This window comes from Octodon degus, unplaced genomic scaffold (genome assembly GCF_000260255.1).
Source record: "Octodon degus isolate 3935 unplaced genomic scaffold, OctDeg1.0 scaffold00039, whole genome shotgun sequence".
Classification (NCBI taxonomy): Eukaryota; Metazoa; Chordata; class Mammalia; order Rodentia; family Octodontidae; genus Octodon; species Octodon degus.
This window is the reverse complement of record NW_004524615.1, coordinates 359,165-377,687: the sequence shown is the minus strand read 5'-3', so window position 1 is coordinate 377,687 and position 18,523 is coordinate 359,165. Positions and strand designations below refer to the sequence as shown.

The 18,523-nt window shown below is 55.2% G+C and overlaps 1 protein-coding gene across 7 annotated transcripts in view; it reads left to right on the top strand.

The window, feature by feature from the left end:
- The window catches only part of Tmem255b (transmembrane protein 255B), a 23,173-nt gene extending 6,548 nt beyond the window's left edge, over positions 1–16,625 (top strand). For 2 of the 7 annotated variants that reach the window (XM_023715237.1, XM_023715236.1), the window contains exons 3-9: positions 305–367; positions 8,060–8,149; positions 9,194–9,274; positions 9,818–9,903; positions 11,384–11,543; positions 12,371–12,511; positions 14,271–15,105. In XM_023715237.1, coding sequence (XP_023571005.1) covers positions 305–367; positions 8,060–8,149; positions 9,194–9,274; positions 9,818–9,903; positions 11,384–11,543; positions 12,371–12,511; positions 14,271–14,417 — 768 coding nt within the window. In that variant the 3' untranslated portion in view covers positions 14,418–15,105. The other 5 variants (XM_023715238.1, XM_004631150.2, XM_023715241.1 and 2 more) reach the window with 5 other exon arrangements.
- The last annotated feature ends 1,898 nt before the right edge of the window (positions 16,626–18,523 follow it).

The window sequence follows — 18,523 nt, the reverse complement described above, 5'->3', positions numbered from 1 at the left end:
GGAGACAGGTGGTGCTGGGCTCTGCTCCTGGCCAGTGGAGGAGAGAGGTGATGCTGGGCTCTGCTCCTGGCCAGCGGAGGAGACAGGTGGTGCTGGGCTCTGCTCCTGGCCAGCGGAGGAGACAGGTGGTGCTGGGCTCTGCTCCTGGCCAGCGGAGGAGAGAGGTGGTGCTGTGCTGTGCTCCTGGCCAGCTCAGCACAGCAGGAGTGAGTGCATCTTGAGTGTCAGGCCCTGCAGGGAGATGGATTCCAGGGCCTGCAACTGGCTGGTGATAAAAACCTTCCTCTTGTTTCTCCTCTCTCAGCTGGGCTTTGGATCTTTCTTGGGAATCATTGGCGTCCACCTGGTGGAGAACAGAAGACAAATGGTAAGAAGACAGGTCTCTTCCAAGGTGGGAGGGCACTGCAGACACAGCTGAGTTTCCACAGGAGGCTCCCCACCCCCGGCCACGCCCACTGTGGTCTGAGTGAGCATACTGACACTGCCTCAGTGCTCAGAGCCGCCGGACTGGGAACTGAGAGGGGAGGGCAGGAGGTACCTGGTCTGGGACAGTGAAGTATGGCATGGAAGTCCAGACACCCCTGCGGTGCATGGGCTCTCAGAGTGTCGCTGCTGTTGGCTCTGGTGTCTGCTCTTTTGGTGATGCTTGGTAGAGCAGGGCTAGTTCACGTGGCAGCCATCAGGACAGTGGCTGTCCTGCTCCTGCCTCAGCTCCACACCCCTGCTGCCAGCTGTCACCTGACTGTGTCACAAGGCTGGAGTGAGCAGGGTACGATGTGTTGTGCTCCACATGGCCCTGGCTCTGATGCCTGGCCTATCCCATCCAGGGAGAGAGTGGCAGGGTTTCTGGCAGCAGGGGAGAAAACAACACTGTGCTAGGTGACCTGACCTGGTGCAGTGAGTTTGCCTGAATCCCAGGGAGGACGAGGTGTGGCAGGGTGAGCTGCACTTTTATGGTAGGTGCAGGAGCTCCTGGGCAGGCTGGCTGGCTCGTAGCACAGGGCCACACAGGGGCTGAAGCGGCTTGTCCTCTCCCACCTGGCTGCCTGGGGATGTGCCTCCTGGGGTCCCAGGACACAGCAAAGCTGAGCACCTTTGGATTCACATAGACCTTGTAGTGGGGGAGTGGAGTGGGCAGAGCACCTGGGTGCAGGGTAGTGTGTAGAGTCGCATGGGCCTCCTGGTCCCCAAGGCCCAATTCCAGACCCTTCCATTTGAAGGAGAGGTGTTAATGAGACATAGCTCGTGTCTATGCAGCTGCCCACTGAACAGGCCCAGTGCCACAGGTCCTGGTGTGTTTCAGGCAGGAGTGCCATCCCACGCAGGTGGCTTTAAGACACCTGTTATCATGGCATCAGCTCAGCTCTGCCCAGCCCTCAATGCCATGCCACACCTTGTCCAAAAGCTCCTGCTGTGGGCTGACCTGGGGGTGGGATCACACCAGGTGCCTTTTGTTTCTTCCTCCCTCCTTGAGCACAAGTTGCCATGTTGTGGTATGTCAGAACCTCCTTCCTTTCCAGGGGTGGGTGGTAGTCAGTCCCACATGTCCCTTTCTGCTCCCCAGATGATGACTATGAGGGTCTTCTCTGTTGCTTAGCTACTGTGATGTGCTTAGAAGCCATATGTAAAATGCCTAGGTGAGGGGCCGGGAGATGGCTCAGTAGAATAAGCATTTGCCTGGCAAGCACAAGGACCTGAGTTCAATCCCCGGTTCCACCAAAATAAATAAATAAAAAATAAAATAAAATAAAATAAAATGCCTAGGTGGGCTGGGGTCTGTGTGGACTGTCCCTTTCCTTTCTCTTGGAATACACCCAGGGAGGACATCACTAGCAGGACATAAGCTGAATCTGGCTTGTGAGGAGCTCTCAGACTATTTTTCCAGGCAGCTGCCCACTCGATGCCGCCACGGGCAGTGGGATCTGTCCTCCCTCCTCGCCAGTGTGCGGCACCTGGAGTGGAGCCGCATCTGCTGTGTTCTCAAGGCCTGCGTGGTGTTTTCCTTGTGACTGAAAGCATCAGGTCTCCTGCTTCTCTCTGGGAAACATCTGTTTGATCTTCTGCTTGTTTTTGTTTGGATTGCTGCTCTTCTGTCATTACCAGAGTACCTAGACACAAATTGCCCGTCAAACACACAATCTATGCTTCCTGCTCGCTGGGTCGTCTTTCCATGCACACATCATTGTCCTTTTAGTGTAGTGGTCTTCAGCTTTGACATTAATGAGCACATTTCCCCCTTTTTCTCCAGCTTTTGTTAGCACCTCCATGAGTCAGGTGTCCAGTCCAAGGGCACAATGACTGGCCTGTGTTTCCTTAGGTTTTGCTGGCCTTGGTGCTTCTGTCAAGTATTTGATGCTGAGCTAACTTACATTTATAACACCGGGAAGCATCCAGATTCATCCTTTGGGCTTTCCCAGTTGTCTGAGCACCATTTTCTGACACGCTGGTGTCTCTCTTGAGTGGCCTCGTGTCTGTCTTTGTGGACAGCAGCAGACACCAGTGGCGGGTCTACTTTTGGACTCCTGGCTCTGCCCGTGCCTCAGTATGCGCATCTCCCTGCACCAGTGCACACGTCGGGGATGGCGGGCACTGAAGCAGGAAGTACGGCTCCAGCCTGGCCTCTGTGTCTGGGGTCCTCTGCACCGCTGCTCTAGCGCTCTTCCAGCATTGAGCTTTCTCTGTTAGATCCATTTTTGTTTGTTTTGTTCTTAAGGGCTTCATTTTCTCTCTTGTTTTACATTGCTTGTGGCCTCCGGCTTAGGGTTCATCTCTAATCCTGAACCCTCATTGCTTACGGTTCATCTCTAACCCTGAACAGTCATTTCTGGCAGTTATTCTGCTTACACAGAGATGTCACCTCAGCCACTCTCACCTTTCCTGGTGAGTGGGGCCAGGCCAGGGCCTTGGCTCTGGTGGATGGAATGTGGGCTTTCCAGTGGGCAACAGGAGTCCAGAAGGGACAGCAGTGGCTAGGTCAGTGGGTCCAGCTCTGGACTGTGGAGGCCTGCTACTGGGTCCTCAGAGCCTCTAGAGGGCCGAGTGTGTTCCTGTCCCACCTTACTGTCCTTTTTCTGGGAAGTGCCAGGCTAACTTCTCATGATAGCCACAGCCTCACTCTGATGAGGCTCCCAGACCAGTTTGACATCATCATTAATGTGGTGCGGTTGGGGACAAGGAGGTCCTGAGCCCCAGCTGCTGCCATGTGCACTGGGGGAGCTACCAGGTTCTGCATGGAATGTGCAGGGCTCGCCATATGGGGCTGCCTGCTCTAGAGCCCCCAGTTACTTAGTGCAGCCGCCCCCTCCACTGAGGGCTGGGCTCCAGCTGGGGCCCTGCTGGCTACAGAGAAAACTACCACACCCCAGGCATGTCCAGATGCTTGTTTTAGTTTTGTGGGTTTTTTTTCATCTTAGAGCCATGGGAAACTGTGAGCACATGCAGAGGTAGACAGGACGGTACGAGTGCTTTCGAGCACCAGGCTGCTGTGGGCAATGTCAGCTCAGGGCAGAGCCTGCTCTGCTCCCATGGCTTCTTTGCAGACACTGCCAGCGTAAACCCCTCCTGCAGCCGCCTGGCGCCTGAATTCCCCCCGTAGACTCCAGGCAGAATCTAATCATCAGAGCCGCACCTCCATTATCTCGGCCCTCATCAGGCTATTCCCCAGCAATGCCAGATGGCCCCAGGTGGGGTCAGTTTCTGATTTCTGCACCACTGAATGAGCGGCTTTTGCTCCTTCCCAGACTCACAGGTTACGGATTTCACGATGGTGTTTCAGTCCAGCCAGCCCATGAGGCCGTGGGAGGAAAGGCTGTTAGATGCCGATGCACCGGCCAGTGTACATACGTGTACACAAATGTATATGCATGCACACTCAAATGCACATAAATACAAACACATGCTTCTATGTAGTATACATGTCCATACAGACATGCACATACATGCACACATGTATGCATATATAGGCATGCAGACATATAAAAACCTTAGAACTCTTGCGGGTCAGGATTTAAAATCCACTGATGTGGATGTAGAAGAACCAACAGGACTGAGGAACAGTAACTTACAGGTTGAAAATGCCCCCTACAGGATGAGGGCCTGTGCTGTGGCCAGGAAGGTCACGCTCTCTGCTCCTTAGGTGCTGAGTGCATGGGACTCTAGCCTTGCTATTGTGTGATTTCTCAGGCCCTGGGAGATTTGCCTACAAAGATTAGGGGCAGAGTAGCCCAACTCCCAGCAGAGTGGACTGAGGCAGGGTGGAGGTGGGTCATCTCCTGAGACCCTGGAAGTGCTGGAGAGGACAGCTGCTGACTGCTGCCGTGCGCCTCCTGAGCTACGCCAGGATCATTTCTGCGGCCCCTGCCTTATGGGAATTCAGGATACTGGGTCATGTGGAGTCTGCCTCACAGTGCCCAGATTTCTGAGGAGGGAGAGGACAGGTGGCAGGGCTCAGGTGGCTGGTATGGGGAGGAAGCAGACCAGGCAGATGAGGAGTGCACCTGCTCAGAAGGTGCCATGTGACTCAAAGCCACCAGGGCTGGGTGGCTGTGGTGCAGGTGTGAAGGCGTGAGTACTCTGACCTCCATCTGTGTGTGATTTTCAGGGACCCAGGCAGGAGCATGTGACAATGTATTCACAGCTGGCCACTGCCAGTTCTGCATGTGGCTCCCGATCTGGCTTGAGATCCATTTCCCATGTGTGTGGCCTCCAGGCCCACAGTGTGCTAACCAGATCTTTCAGGGGTGGGAGAAGAGTGAGGCCGGCTATGTTCATGTGTTGATGCTGAATGACAGGAAGAAGTCGGAGGGACAGAGGCATTGATGATGGAGACAGTGCGCTCCCTGGTTGGTCCAGTGGGGCTTGGGGATGGTTGCATTCTTGGCATTTTAAAGATCTTTGTCCCTCTCACTGTTGCTGGGCGATGGCGGATATAATGGGTGACCCGGATGCATCTGACTGGCTGTGTCGTCTTCACACTGGGTGCCAGCCAAGGGGTGGCCACTGGCCACCACTGTGTCAGATCCACTGCATCAGTTTGGGTGATGTCCTGTGCCATGGAATGAGTACCACTGGCCCCTGGAGGCTCCAAGCAATGTCACATTGCCACATCCACATCCTGCCCACACTCTCTGGGGTCTCAGGGGAGAACACAGGGACAGCAGCACCCTAACTTGCCCAGACATGGTTCTGCCCCTCTGGAGTTGGCATGGAAACTGACACACATCACAGAGTAGCACGCACACATACACGTGCATGGACACATGGGAACAAACACAGCAACTATAGAGGACACGGCAGAGGAAGCCCTACACGCAACCAAGTGCAGCGCACAGAACAGCCTAAGGGGGGGTCTGCAACTGCAGAGGGTGAGCTGGGCAGGTGGGGGACACGCCTTTCTGGTGGCACAAATGTCATCCCTGGACACAGGATCCTATGGTGCACCCCTGTAACTTGACTCTGAGTGAAATTGGACATGTGGGTGACGGTCCCTGCAGGATAACATGCAGGGAGAGCCTGAAGACCTCTTCCTGCAGGTGATTGCCAGGAGCCCTTGTCCTCTCAAGTGGCAGCTTGAGGAGGGCAGTCAGAAACCCCGGCCCAGGAGGAGAGGACCTTCCCAGTGGTGTGCTGACCAAGGTAGATGGAGTCAAGCCTATGGCTCACACTGTGCATTGGTCATGAGTCAGAGATGGTGGCACAGAGCACAAAATCAACGTGGCTGCACATGTGTGCCTGTGTACACAGCTCCTGCATACACGTACATGCATGTTTACCTGTGTACAGACTTATTACATGCATCTCTGTGTGAGACCAAGGCCCAAAGCCCAGTAGAGGACATGGAATTGACAGGTAATTTATAAGAAGTCCATGGGCCGGCCAGATAGCTCAGCAGATTAAAGTGCCTGCTTAGGCAGACGCAGGGGCCAGGGTTTAATCCCTACCCCCAGGGCATGCTGGGGATGGTAGCACCCACCTGTAATCCCAGCGTTTGGGAGGCTGAAAACAGGAGAATCACTATGAGTCCAATCTATGTAGTGAGACCCTGTGACCCTGTACTGTACTAAATAAATAAAAGAAAAAGAACTCCTTAAATATGTGACAGATGTTCAACCTTACAATTAGAGAAATATAAACTAAAACTTACTGAAGAACCATCAATCACCGCCACCTCAGCAAAACCCACCAGCGTGGCCATGTTGAGTGGTGGTGAGGGCTGTGGCTGTGGATCCTCGCAGAGAGCTGTGGGACACCCAGCAAGGCCCTGAGCACTCTGGGAAGCTGGGTTAGGATGCTGGCCCTATGATGATCCCACAGCAAAGCACAGAGGCAGGACACTGCTCATGGGAGGCATGAGTGTGCCCAGGCTGGCAAGTGTGCTGGCAAGGCAGGTGCGGTACTGGACTCCCGGAAGAAGGCAAAGGCGTGGTCTAGGGAGTGCAGCTTAGTCACTTTCCATGTCGCTGAGACATACTATCCAACATTCACAACTTAAAGGAGGAGAGGTTCAGTTTGGTTCCTAGGTTGTGGAGGTTTTAGTCTCTAGCCTGTTGGCTTCAAGGCAGGACAGCCTGTCAGAGGGGCCTGGAAGACAAAAGCTGCTCCCTGCATGGAGGACAGGAAGCAGGAAGCAGAAAGAGAAGGGGGGAGTTAGGAAGAGAGTTGGACCTTGCAAGCCACACCCCCAGGGGGCGCCTCTTCCTGAGTCAGCTACAAACTCATCAGGGCAAATTCAACATGAGCACAGCGCCCTATGATCCAGTCACCTCCCCAAATCCCTGCCTATGATCCCATGAGGCTTAGAGGGACACCTAGACATAACACGGGCCCATGCAAAAGTCACAGAGCCAAGGACACAGGGAAGAGAAAGTGCCCCTAGGGATCCCTGGGGTTGGGAGAACAGGGCTGGGTAGGGGGAAGCAGAGCCTTCTTGGAGGGCCCCCTTCTTTAGGTCTCTGCCAGTGATCTCTGGAAGAGCAGATTAGAGCCAGGAGAGAGCACATACAGATACTGGTCCCAGTGCATCGTGAACTAGTGTGGGTGCGCCATGAGCCTGAGGTCCCCACTGACGTTCCTGGGGACCGTGCTCTGGCTTCCCGAGCTAGAGATGTGGTGTGCTTCGCACCTCCACGAAACGTGGGGATGATGTTGGCCACTCCGTGTGTCTAGGACAAGCTGCCTCCGGCTGTGTGGGAGGTCATGGTGTGGCTCTGAAGGTGGTGACAGTGGGGAGCTGAGTGAAGGGGGAGCAGAGGCTCTAGGAACTAGTTTCCTTTTGTGTTGGATAATCTGGAATTGTTTCACAAGAAAGCTTTAAAAATGTAAAGAAGTGACCGACAAATGCAAGAAGAGGGTCCACTCTCATTAATAGAGAAGTGCAAACCAGAATAAAGTGGATTCTCTTTTCCCATCATGTTGTCAGACCTTAAAAAAATCAAGTTTCATGTCATTCAGGATAGGAGGGAATGAACAAACGAGCTAGACGAGTGTTTTCATCGGACTCTCGACTGCAAAGTACAAAAAGCCTAAATGCGTCCTCTGCAAACACGTTGTATCAACGTGCCGTTGGAAGAGTTGATCCCGTCGACACGCGCATGTGCAAGCCCACGGTCTGTACAAGGCCGTCTTTAGGGGCTGTGTAGCAGCTTAGCAGAAGAACCTGCGAACTGTTTGAACAGCCGTCTTGTTAGCGCTGAGCTTTTCCCGGAGCAAACAAAGGCTGTGCAGGGACGCAGAGGGTACTCAGTTGCTTCAGAGGCGAAGTGCGTACGCTGTGTGCATGCGTGCGTGCGTGCGTGCGTGCGGTGCCGGAAGCGAGGCCTGAGGTCCCTCCCAGAGCTGTGAAGTGTGGGACTGTGTGCCTGGTAGGCAGAGGGGACCCTGTGTGTCCTTGTCTGAGCGGAAAGGCTCATGGGAGCACCCTAGGGCGAGTGGGCTGGGAGGTTCTATTCTGGGCTGCCCTGAGACGCGCAGAGGGCACTAGTGACAGTCCTGAGAGGATTTGGCTTAAACGGGCTTTGAATGGCATGTGAGACACATCCTTGATCTTGTCTTCTCTTTCCAGCTGGTGGCAGCCATCGTGTTCATCAGCTTTGGTGTGGTGGCCGCCTTCTGCTGCGCCATTGTGGATGGTGTGTTTGCAGCTCGACACATGGTGAGTAGGGCACTCACACCCCACCACGGTTGTCTTCCTGAACAGCACCTACCCAGGAGTGACACTGTCTGTCCCAGGGCTGAGCCTACAGACTCTGATAGACCCAGCAACTTCCAGTGGGATGGTGACTGTCAGGCTCGCTGTTAGGGCAGCAGTAGCAGTGCTTTGGGAAAGAGATGGAAGTACGTGCAGTCATAAAATGCATGCAGACTGGAGTCTCTACTCCTTTACAGATTACATGGCTTCATGGCGGTTTGATTTCTGTGTCCTCCACCCTAGCAATTATATGCACTTTGGAATCACGTGGTCACTGGCCTGGCCCTTCACTGGTCTGTGCATCCCCTGAGGCAGGAGATCTGTCATGTCATTTGATGTGGACCTGCTCCACCTGCTCCACCTTGCTTGGACAAGGTGCTAAGGAAGGGTGGGTGGATAGATGGGTGAGTGGGAGATGGAGGGAGAGTGGAAGGGATGGGCAGATGGGTAAATATGGAAGCCTGGATACATCCGGATACATGGGTGATGGGTGCACAAACGATACATGGAGGGACAGATGGGTGGATGATGAAAGGACAGATGATAAATGGGTGGATGGGTGGACAGGGCATATGGATGAGTGTGGGTAAATGGATAGTGGATGGACAGATGAATGAATGGGAATGTGTGGAAGCTGGGTATATAGAGGTAAATGGATGAACGGGCTGATTGATTGGGTGAATGAGTTAGTCTGAAATCCTTCCTACCATCCTAGTAGAATGTTGTTTCATTTTAGGGAGAAACAGGCCCAGGCGTCTGTGGTACGGTTGTAGACTACCCCTCAGCAGCCAGGTGACCATCTCCTTCCTCTGCCCTACGCTGACTGGTGGAGATGTGTTGGCCCCAGCAGGTGGGTGTAGGGGCTCCTCCTCAGGCTTCTCCTCCCTCCTGGATGCAGGAGTCCCAGTGCTCAGATCGACGCTGGCTACTGTGCTGCAGTCTGAGGCCGTGGCATGCAGGTTGCAATGGGCATGATGGTTCCAACCATCTGCATCTCTTTCCTTCTAGGAACTGAGGCCTCTCAGCATGGAAAGGTGCCAGTTCTACTCCAGTGGGACAGGGTACTTGTATGATGTCTACCAGACCGAGGTAAGCCCTTTGGTCTTTCCTTGGCTAATGCCTCAGTCCCACTAGCATCTGTGTCTGGTCACAGTGCATCTGTCTTTGTTCTAGCGGTTTTTGCTGCCCTGTTTTCAGCCATGAGTGGTGACATTCACAGCACCCTTCTGTGGGTGTGCTGGCCTTGGCATTTCAGTGTCCTGTCTTCTTTGGAACCACAGCTTCAACTTGCTTCTGTGACATAGTGTCACAATTAATCAGTCCAGCTCCGGGGATTTCCATTAACATTTTCACCAGCTTAATCACGGCAGGAAGCTCTGGGGTGATCCTGGCGCTGCTCAAAGACACCCAGATTTCTGGCCATGGATGACCGCTGTGTGACTCTGCCTGCTTTCTAGCAGAATGAGACTCCAGGAACAGCATGAGCCTCCTACTCCCATCTGATGTCCCACATCTGTGTGGAGGGAAAGACTTAATGGGCTGAACACAGGGCCCCTCAGGAGGGTCCTGACCTGAGGCCCCTCCCCTGGGAGACAGGCCCTTGCACTGTTTTGCACCTGTCCCTCTCCCCAGGTCACCTGCTACTCCTTGACAGGCAAGTGCCAGTTGAAGGTGAGGAGCAACACCTGCTACTGCTGTGACCTCTACACGTGTGAGAGGTGAGTGGCGCCTGCATGCCACACGTTGTGTAGCATGCGTGCACAGCTGTGGATGGCCTCCATGGCCGTTTTCCCTGCCTGCTCTGTTCCCAAAGCATTGCAGTGAGCTCTGATGCAGATTCACAGGTGGGAAACCAGAGGATCAGAGATGTTGAGTTGTCTCCAAGGCACACAAAGCATGGGCTGGAAGGGATTTAAGCCTGACCTGGCCTCTGGTTGTCACCTGCTGGGAACAGCAAGCCAGGGTGCCCTCTAAGGGCAGGAACCCCAACATCCAAACCAGGAGGGACCCCAGCACCTTTTCCATGGGGTAAGGTGGTCCATGAGAGCACTGTGTACTTGCTCATCTTCTGGCATGAAACAGATGGGCTGGCTCATCCACTGTCCTGCCTGACCACCTCACGAAACGCAGGTGGGTTCCACACTGTGGAGGTGCCATGCCTTGGGTGGAAGGGGACAGAGCCAGCACACTGAGCACCAGTGACAGGGCTGGCCTTGCTGCACATGCACGAGTCGTGTGACTTCTGCCTGCCTGTGTGGCCCATGGTTGCCCCTTCCTGGACCCTGGTCCCTATCTGTGTGCAGTTGTGGGCCCTGCAGGAACACCTGCCATGACTTGAGCCAGCTGGTTTCTCTGTGATTGGCAGTTCCACCAGACCCATCTGAGCAGCATCTTCCTGCACTGTGGAAACCCCAGCACTGCCTCTTTGTTCTCCCCAGGAAGTTGGGATTGAGCCCTGAGTGGCTGCCATTTGGGCCTGGTTGGGTTGGTGGTGGCTGCTGGGACAGCCTTGGGTAGCTGTCAGTTTAAGGTATTTGGTTCCACTCCAAGATGATCACTGTCCCTGTGTCACCTGCTTTCTGCATGGAGATTCAGACCTACAGGACAGGCAGTCCATCCCAGACCAAGAGGGTGGGGTGACCTCTCCAGGCTCCCCAGCATGGCACAGACAGGGGCCAGATATTAGCTCTCACCTGGTGTCACTTCGCAGGGACTCAATGCCTAGCTTCAATGCCTTTCCGTGGCCTGATGACAGGGCAGTGGACACAGGGTGCATAAAGGCGCCCAGGGAAGACAGGCTTTGTGGCTGTAGGGGCATGCTGAGCCTACTCAGTAGCCTTGAAGGACAGAGTAGCCTGTTGGGCAGGCAATGAAGGCCTGCTGTACCCCAAAGATTGTGCCGTGTAGGAAAGAGCTTGGTGCTACCCAGGGCTTGTCCCCTGTCCCACGGTCCAGGACACCAAGTTGCCTGGCCATAGCTCTGTAAGCCATGGTCAGTTCACCTGGCGATGGCTGCAGACGTAGCAGGGGTGCCTGGCCCAGTTATAATATGCAGGGTCATCTTCCAGCCGGCTCTGATCCTCAGGGTGGTCACTTGCCCTTGCCCTGGCCCTCAGACTGGCCTGGCCTTCCCCTTGACGTGGCCACCAGGCCTCATTCTGGCCCATGGCTGATGCTGCCTCTCCCTCCTGTGTGCAGTGCAGAGCTGTCTCCCACCTACTACGAGTTTGTGGGCGTTCGTAGCTGTCAGGATGTGGTCCATCTTTACCGGCTGCTCTGGGTCTCCACGGTGCTGAACGTCTTGGGCCTATGCGTGGGCATTATCACTGCTGCCGTGCTGGGGGCCTTCAAGGACATGGTGAGTGGTGCCTTGCAGAATGCCAGCAGCTCTTGGTCTGGGGTTCTACAGATAGACAAGGTGTTCTGCAGCCTGCTGGGAGGCAGCCGTCACTCAGCATTGCTTCTGTGGCAGCAGGCCCATCTGTGCCTTCACAGGAGTGGCTTAACCTTCCCTCCATTCCCAGAAGTAGGGGAATGCTACCCCTCTAGGAAACCAAGCTCAGCTCTAGAGCTGGTTGGTAGTCATGTGGAGGCCACTCATGCATAGAACCTGGCTTAAGCTCCAGGAATGTACTGTGAGCCTCTGATCTCCTGAGCCCCTCAGCCTGGGCCCTGAGCAGCGAAGGCTGAGCCCATCCCCAGTCCTGCCTGCTGTCCACCCCCTGGGGACTGGCTGGGCAGGAGGGATCCCCTTCTCTGTCCCCTCAGGGTGTCTGTCTGTTCTGAACTGAATGCCCTACTGCAGCTCACCCTATGACGCATGGCCCAGCGGGGACCATAGCCTGCAGGCAGAGCCCACCGACGCAGCAGCCTGGATCTTTGGGGGCTTTTGGTCCTGTGCCCCAGAGCTTGGGCCATGCCACTTTCAGTAGTAGCCTGGGCTGCCCTCAGACTGGTGCTCAGCCCCTGCCTCCCAGGTTCCTATTCCCAGGACACCATGGCCAAGCCTGAAGACCCTGCATTCCACTCCAGCCCTCCTCCTTATCCCACTTGCCTCTCCAGCTCCCCAGCCCCCAGAGGTGCTCCTAGTCTGAGTGCAATGTCAGGATGTCCTTGTGGGCACTGTAGGAAGGGCTCTCACATCTGAGTGTAGGTCATACATGCCCACCACTCCTTCTCCAGCAGGTCCCCTTGTCACAGCTGGCTTACGGTGCGGCATCTCCACCTCAGATCCTGTACAACCCTGCCCAGCAGGTCCTTGCCTACACTGGCTTTTGCTCGCCCACAGCCATACCTACCTGCTCGTCCTATCCCCTGCCTCTTCAGGTAGGTGTGCGTCACTCGGTGGCCAGGGTGTCCAGGTGACAGTTGTCATGTGAGCAGGCCATGATCATATGGAGAAGGCCTCTGCTGACCTGGGTCTACCTCTGTGGCCCAGGTGGTAGGGAGAAGGGAGTCAGGGGCACATAGAGGATGTGTATTGGAGACTCATTGCTGTCATTATCCTGGGGTTCTTGATGGGTTCTGCCAATGATCAGCTATGAGCCAGCCCTGCTCAGACCTGTGTGAGCACACAGCCAGCTGCCAGGTGGCCAGAGATCGAGTGCAAAGAGAGTGGAGGAGGAGCCTCAGGTCTGCCACACCCAATGAGGTTTACAGCAAGGACATGACTGTGTAGGGTTTACTCACTTGACACTGCTGGGCCTAGGGCTTGTTGGGCAGGGTGCAGGCCAGACAGCCTCTTGTGCTTCCTCCGCTTCTTCCCCTGCTTTTGGTTTCTTCTTGTGCTGGTGGCCCAGGGTGAAATAGGCCCAGCTCATTCCATGGCGTAGTAACACCCCTGGACCTTCCCACGGTCATTCAGATTTTTTACCTTCCAGGTATCATAGGCCCTGCCCACAGGATAGGCCACAGAACAGGGTCCAACTGTTACCCTGATGTGACAAACCAAACTGTTAGCAGACATCCCCCAGTATCCTCGGGGGGCACTTGGAGGGTGCCCAGTCCAAACAGGGCGAGGCTTCCTGTCTGACAGAAGTTGATCACATGGCTATGTCAGGGGCACCAGGAACACCAGGCCCAAAGCCACATGGGGCAACCCTTGGAGAGACATGATCAGTGTCTCTCTATATGGCCAATGGGTTGCTGTCCTGTGTTTGAAGTCACATCTTCAGGTGTCCCTCAAGAGGTACTGTGTCTACTAAGTGAGGACAACAGAAGGGAGGCCTTTTGAAGAAAGGTGACTGTTGGGAACTCTTTGGCATCCAGCCCTGACTGTCTGGGACAGAGATGACCAGGCAGTGTGCTTACTCCATGTCCTTGAAGAAGTGAGGGCCAGTGGCATGTGGGGCTGGAGCAGGTGTGGCCCCAGCACCTAAGACCTAGGCTGTGGCCACCTGTTTGGCAAGGTCGGGAGGGTCTGGTCTCCTGCCATGGCAGCTCCCCAGCTGTGCCCATGAAGCATCATGGTGGGGCTGGGCAACTCCAGAGCCAGGGAAGAAGAGGCTCTTGAGGTTCAATCTGCCTCAACCTTAAGTAGGAGTCTCCTACTTAAGCACAACCGCCTTAAGCTCAGGAAGTGACGCAGTGTTTGCAGCACCCCTTCCTTGGTCCCACACACTTAGGTGGTGGTGACACCAGCAGGGCTGCCCTGCTCTGGGGCCTCTGCCTTCCCTGGCGCTTCCCACCATTCTGCTTGGCCTCCCCACCCTCTTAGGGCCGTCGTCACGGCCATGCCACGTTCTGCTCAGGAGTTGGCCAGAACAGGACGTGGAATCGTTGGCCTGATGGGACAGGACCTGATGGCTGCCACACCGCCTGGCAGCCATGGACACATCCCCGAATCACACAGAGGCTTGACCCTGCTGGTCCTGGCGCTCGCTGGGAACAGTACTGGGCCACTCTGCACAATGGGCCTTTGCTAACATCTGCTGCCCCACGGGGGAACCTCAAGGCAGGGCATCAGTCCCACCTGCCCCTCCTCCTGCCTGTTGCCTGAGGGCCTCAGGACGGTGGTCCAGGGGCCACCATCTGTGCTTGGATGCACCTGCCGTGTCTCCCAGAGATCCCTTCTGTGTGCCTCCAGGGCCTTCTAAGGTTTGGATACACCCCTGCCCCCGACAGCGGAGCCAGCCTGCGGTGCTGGCACACGTGGAAGTGGAATGCCACACCAGCTCTTGGAGGAGGAGGATCAGATAGGTGCCATGTGCTTCCTCGGAGCTGTGACTGTTGACATCAGTGCAGGACCAGGAGGAGGATGACCTTGGGCTTGTTCTGAGCGTGGTGTTAAACCTCAGAATCACCTGCAGCTTCCCCATGTGAAGGGCAGGAAGGGGCGGAGTTGGTGAAACCCAGAAGGTCCTGTTGATACAAGCGATGTCCATGTCACGTAGGTCTCTTTTGGGCAGGGCCGGCCTGGTGGGGTGCTGTCTGTGGACTGATTTGCCCCATGATTCTTGGGGATTTTTCCATGGTTCCACACGGTTTACTCTGTGGTTCTTGGTTTGTTCAGTGGTTCCAGGGAGTTTACTGTGAGGTTTGCGAGGCTGCTCACTTTCAATGAAGAGCAGATTGGACCCTGGGGAAGGCACAGAGCCAGCCACTGCCCACAGACCTGAGAGAATGATCCCAGAGATTCCATGGGTCCCCACGGGTGGAAAAATGCATAGGTTTAGACTGTTCACTTAAGAGTTGCTGATTTAAATGCTAATTGCCTCTGAAACCTACCTGCACTGAGATGTTAGACAGCAGCTGAACACTTCTAATCAGCTAACTGAAAATTCTTATGGCCAGCTGCAGTGGTGTATGGCTATAAAGAGAGGAAGGAGAATCATGAGTTCAAGTCCTCCTCGACAACTTAGTGAGTTAACAAAACACTGTTTGAAAAAAAAAAATAACCATCATATTTTGCTGAGATATTAATGGTCTTAGACTGAGTGGTTTGAGGGTGTCTGAGGAGGGCATGAGCAGCCCTCCCTGGAGCATCTACCCAGAAGCTTTGGGAACAGAGTTCACGCAGATGGAGCTCAGGAACTGGTACTCAGGTAGGCTGGGGGACACTCGTGTGTGTCCTGGGAATTGGCTGGGCCGTGCCCCGCTGATGAGGCTGCCCTCTGTTTGTTTACAGCCCTCTGCTGAGCTCTCCCTACCCGAGGATGCCTGGCCTCCCCAGCAGTGCAGCTCCGGCTTCGGGTGCCCCCCCAATGCCCCACCACTCTGCACTCCAGCCTGCTTCCTTACAGGGGAGAAGCCACCCCCCTATGCTCCCTGACGCAGAGGTGCTAGAGTAGAATACTGTTTGTTTATTTGTTTGTGTTAAAGCCACCTCTAGAAGTTTTGCTTCTGCAGCCAACATCCAAACTGAGACTGTTCTGGAAGGCCATGCCCATCCTCCTTTCTGGGCAGGTCTTCAGCCAGGCCAGGCTAGGCCAGGCCAGGGTGCGGGGAGCAGAGCCACTGAGCTAGAAGGGACTGCCTGCCCTTTGTTGCTCTGTTAGACCCCCTCCTGTTACTGACCAGCCGTTGTTCTGTGCCTGCATCCGGCCTCCTTTCAGGAAGTGTGCATGTGTGTCCCTTTGAGGCCACCCCCATCTGGCCCTCTTATCCTCCTGACATTTGCTTAGAGTGAAAATGAGCTTTGGTCACACAGTCAACACTGCTCCAAAGGCTGAGGGCTTCCTGAGGTCTGTGTCATGTCTGCTCAACTCAAAGAGATCAGTTATCCACTGGCTGGGCCACCATCCACCGGACTGCTGCCCCTGCACTCAGCCCTATGGTCCTCTGCCATTCAGATGAGTCAGCACCCTGGCCCTGCAGCAGAGCCTCCGAACCTGCTGTGAAAGCTGAACGTCCAAGCTCTGCTCCAGTGGGATGGGGTGGGAGGGTCCCAAGGTCATCAGCTCCAGCATGAACGGAGACCCCTCACACGGGAGCAGGTGAGCACACTCAGAACTGGCTAGAGGCTGAGTTGGTGGACCAGAGTTGTGGAGGGAGCCGGAGAGCTGGAATGTACCTCAAGTGTGTACCTTAGTCTCAAAGGGTCTGGAGAGACATCCCAAGAGTGTGTCTTGGTCTATTTGTTCTTTTGAGCTGAAGAATCTTGGGAGCCACTGATGGAAGATGGAGCCACAGCCATGTGAAGATGGAGCTCCAGGGTCCCCATCATGAAAGAGGGGCTCTTCGTGAGGGGTGGCACACCCTGATACCATAAGCATCATATCCCACTGCCTCCCGTAGCCCTCGCTATTCCCCATTCATGCCCCAGCGCCTCCTCTGCAAACCCACACAAAAGCTCCAAGTCTCAGAGACCCGAGTCTTATGGACCCCAAATCTTCTAGCCCCAAAATCCCATGGCCCCCAAATTTTTCAGCTCCCAAGCTTTCTGGGCCCCATTTTTCTTGTGATGCCTGGGCTGTAATAAACTTGCCTCATGCCGCCTTCATCTGCTTTGTCCTTAGTTGATTCTGTAGAACCAGCCTTGGTGCCTGAGGAAGTCTTTCTCCCCTAAATCCCTGGACTTTGGGACAAAGGAACACAGTAGTGTAGGAGCATCTCCTGCCAGCCGAGCACCATACCTTCTAGCAGACCACTCAGATGAAGGTTCTAAGAAAAGGCTTGTGTGGGACCTGAGGAAGTTTTACCTCCTATGATCCCCAGAGTGTAGTCCCAGCACCCCACGAGACTCATGACTGTGTCCCCAGCATCCCTAGATCCTGGGAGCACATTCCTGGCCTCCCCATGGCTTCTGAGGCCTCCTTGCTGTTCTTAACGATTCTTTGGAAGCTGAGGTCCAAAGGCACTGGTGGGACTCTGTACTACTGCCCTTGCCAGTTTAGGCTTTCAGGTTGCATGATCAGTGGCCAGTTCACCGAGTTACTGACTGTCTTTGTCCAAGTCTTGGAAATTAGCAAACTTTGCAAAAAATGTTTCCTTTGGCTGAGCCAAAGCCCTGTTCCCACTGATACCACATAACACTCAGGAGCTGGAGCTCCTCCACTGTGTCCCCTGTCAGCCCAGCCATCTGCTGTGCTCTGGCTGTCTTGCTGCCCCCAGCTCCTGGGCGTGGCAGTCCTTCGGCTGACAGTCCCAAGGCTCTCCTCTCAGGGCCCACGTCCTCATTCCTGTGTCCACACTGGCCCTCACGTGTTGGAATGGAGGGTGTGCTGGCCAGCCTCTCTGGGGCTCAGCCCCTCTCTGCGACCTGAGCTTTTCCACAGGAGAAGCCTGGCTGGAGCATTAGGAGAAACAGGGAAGTGTGAAGACAGCCAGATGGCGAGGCACATGCCAGGAATCTGTCAGGTGCTGGAAGAGCCAGGGAGCCGCTGGGAAGGGCAGATGTCACCATCACCTTTTACCTGTTCATGTCCTTGGAGCTGGCACAGGTTGCACAGGTGAAAAGCAGTGTGCCACAACCTGGGCCGACCCTTCAGTGACCCTCAGGGGCCAGTCTGTGTCCCCTGCATGTGGGTATCTAGGCCTGTCCAGGCAAGGTGTTCTCATGGAGCCGGGGAGTCAGAGCACAGCTGATGTCTCACAGCGGGTCAAGGCGTCCAGCACTAGCCCCCAGCACTCTAGGTTGAGCCCCTAGCCCACTCCGTCCTTGCCTGTGCCAACCGCTGGCGCCACAAGCTTCCCAACTGCCTTTGTCTCAAGCCCACGCAACCATGAGCAGCGTTGCTGCTGTGTGGTGACCAATTCCAGAGCTGGCCTTTGGCGGCCACCTGTGTGTCTTGCTCAAAGTCCCGCTGGTTCTGCTGATCTAAGTCCCCACACCTATGGGGACTTCAGATTGTGCAGGAGTGTGGTTTTGGTACTCCTGTGTCTGTTTTATGTCCTTGGGCAGTGATTGAACTCTTCCATGGAACTTTCAGGGCTGTAGGCCCCACATGGCACCTGCTCGGGGTCAGGCCTGAGTGCCAGTGGGCACCCTCTGGATGGCAGCTCTCTTGTGGGATCCTGAATGAGCGTGGCTGTGGTGCCAGCCATGAGCTCTGCATAAAGGTGTTGGCAGGGGCCGGAGAAGCTATTCTCTCAGTAGGGTGAAGTTCAAGGAGCTCGGACTGAGCTGGAGGTCCCCGTGCTGCTTTGAGGTACCTGGGGCAGAGGCGTGGGCCAGGTGTAGGACACTTGTTCTGTGTAATAAATCAAAAACAATGAATGATAGCTTCTTTTCCAGAGCAGCAGAGCTTCCTCCCTGTCTCAGCTTGAATGGGACCAAGGTTTGTGTTTGGGGTCCCCAAGTCCAGGCACATTGGGGTTCACTTATGGCCTCCAACAGTGGGTCCCAGGGTCTTTCAGAGCAGGGAAGCTGAATTGCAGGCCTGGGAGCCAGCCTGTCCC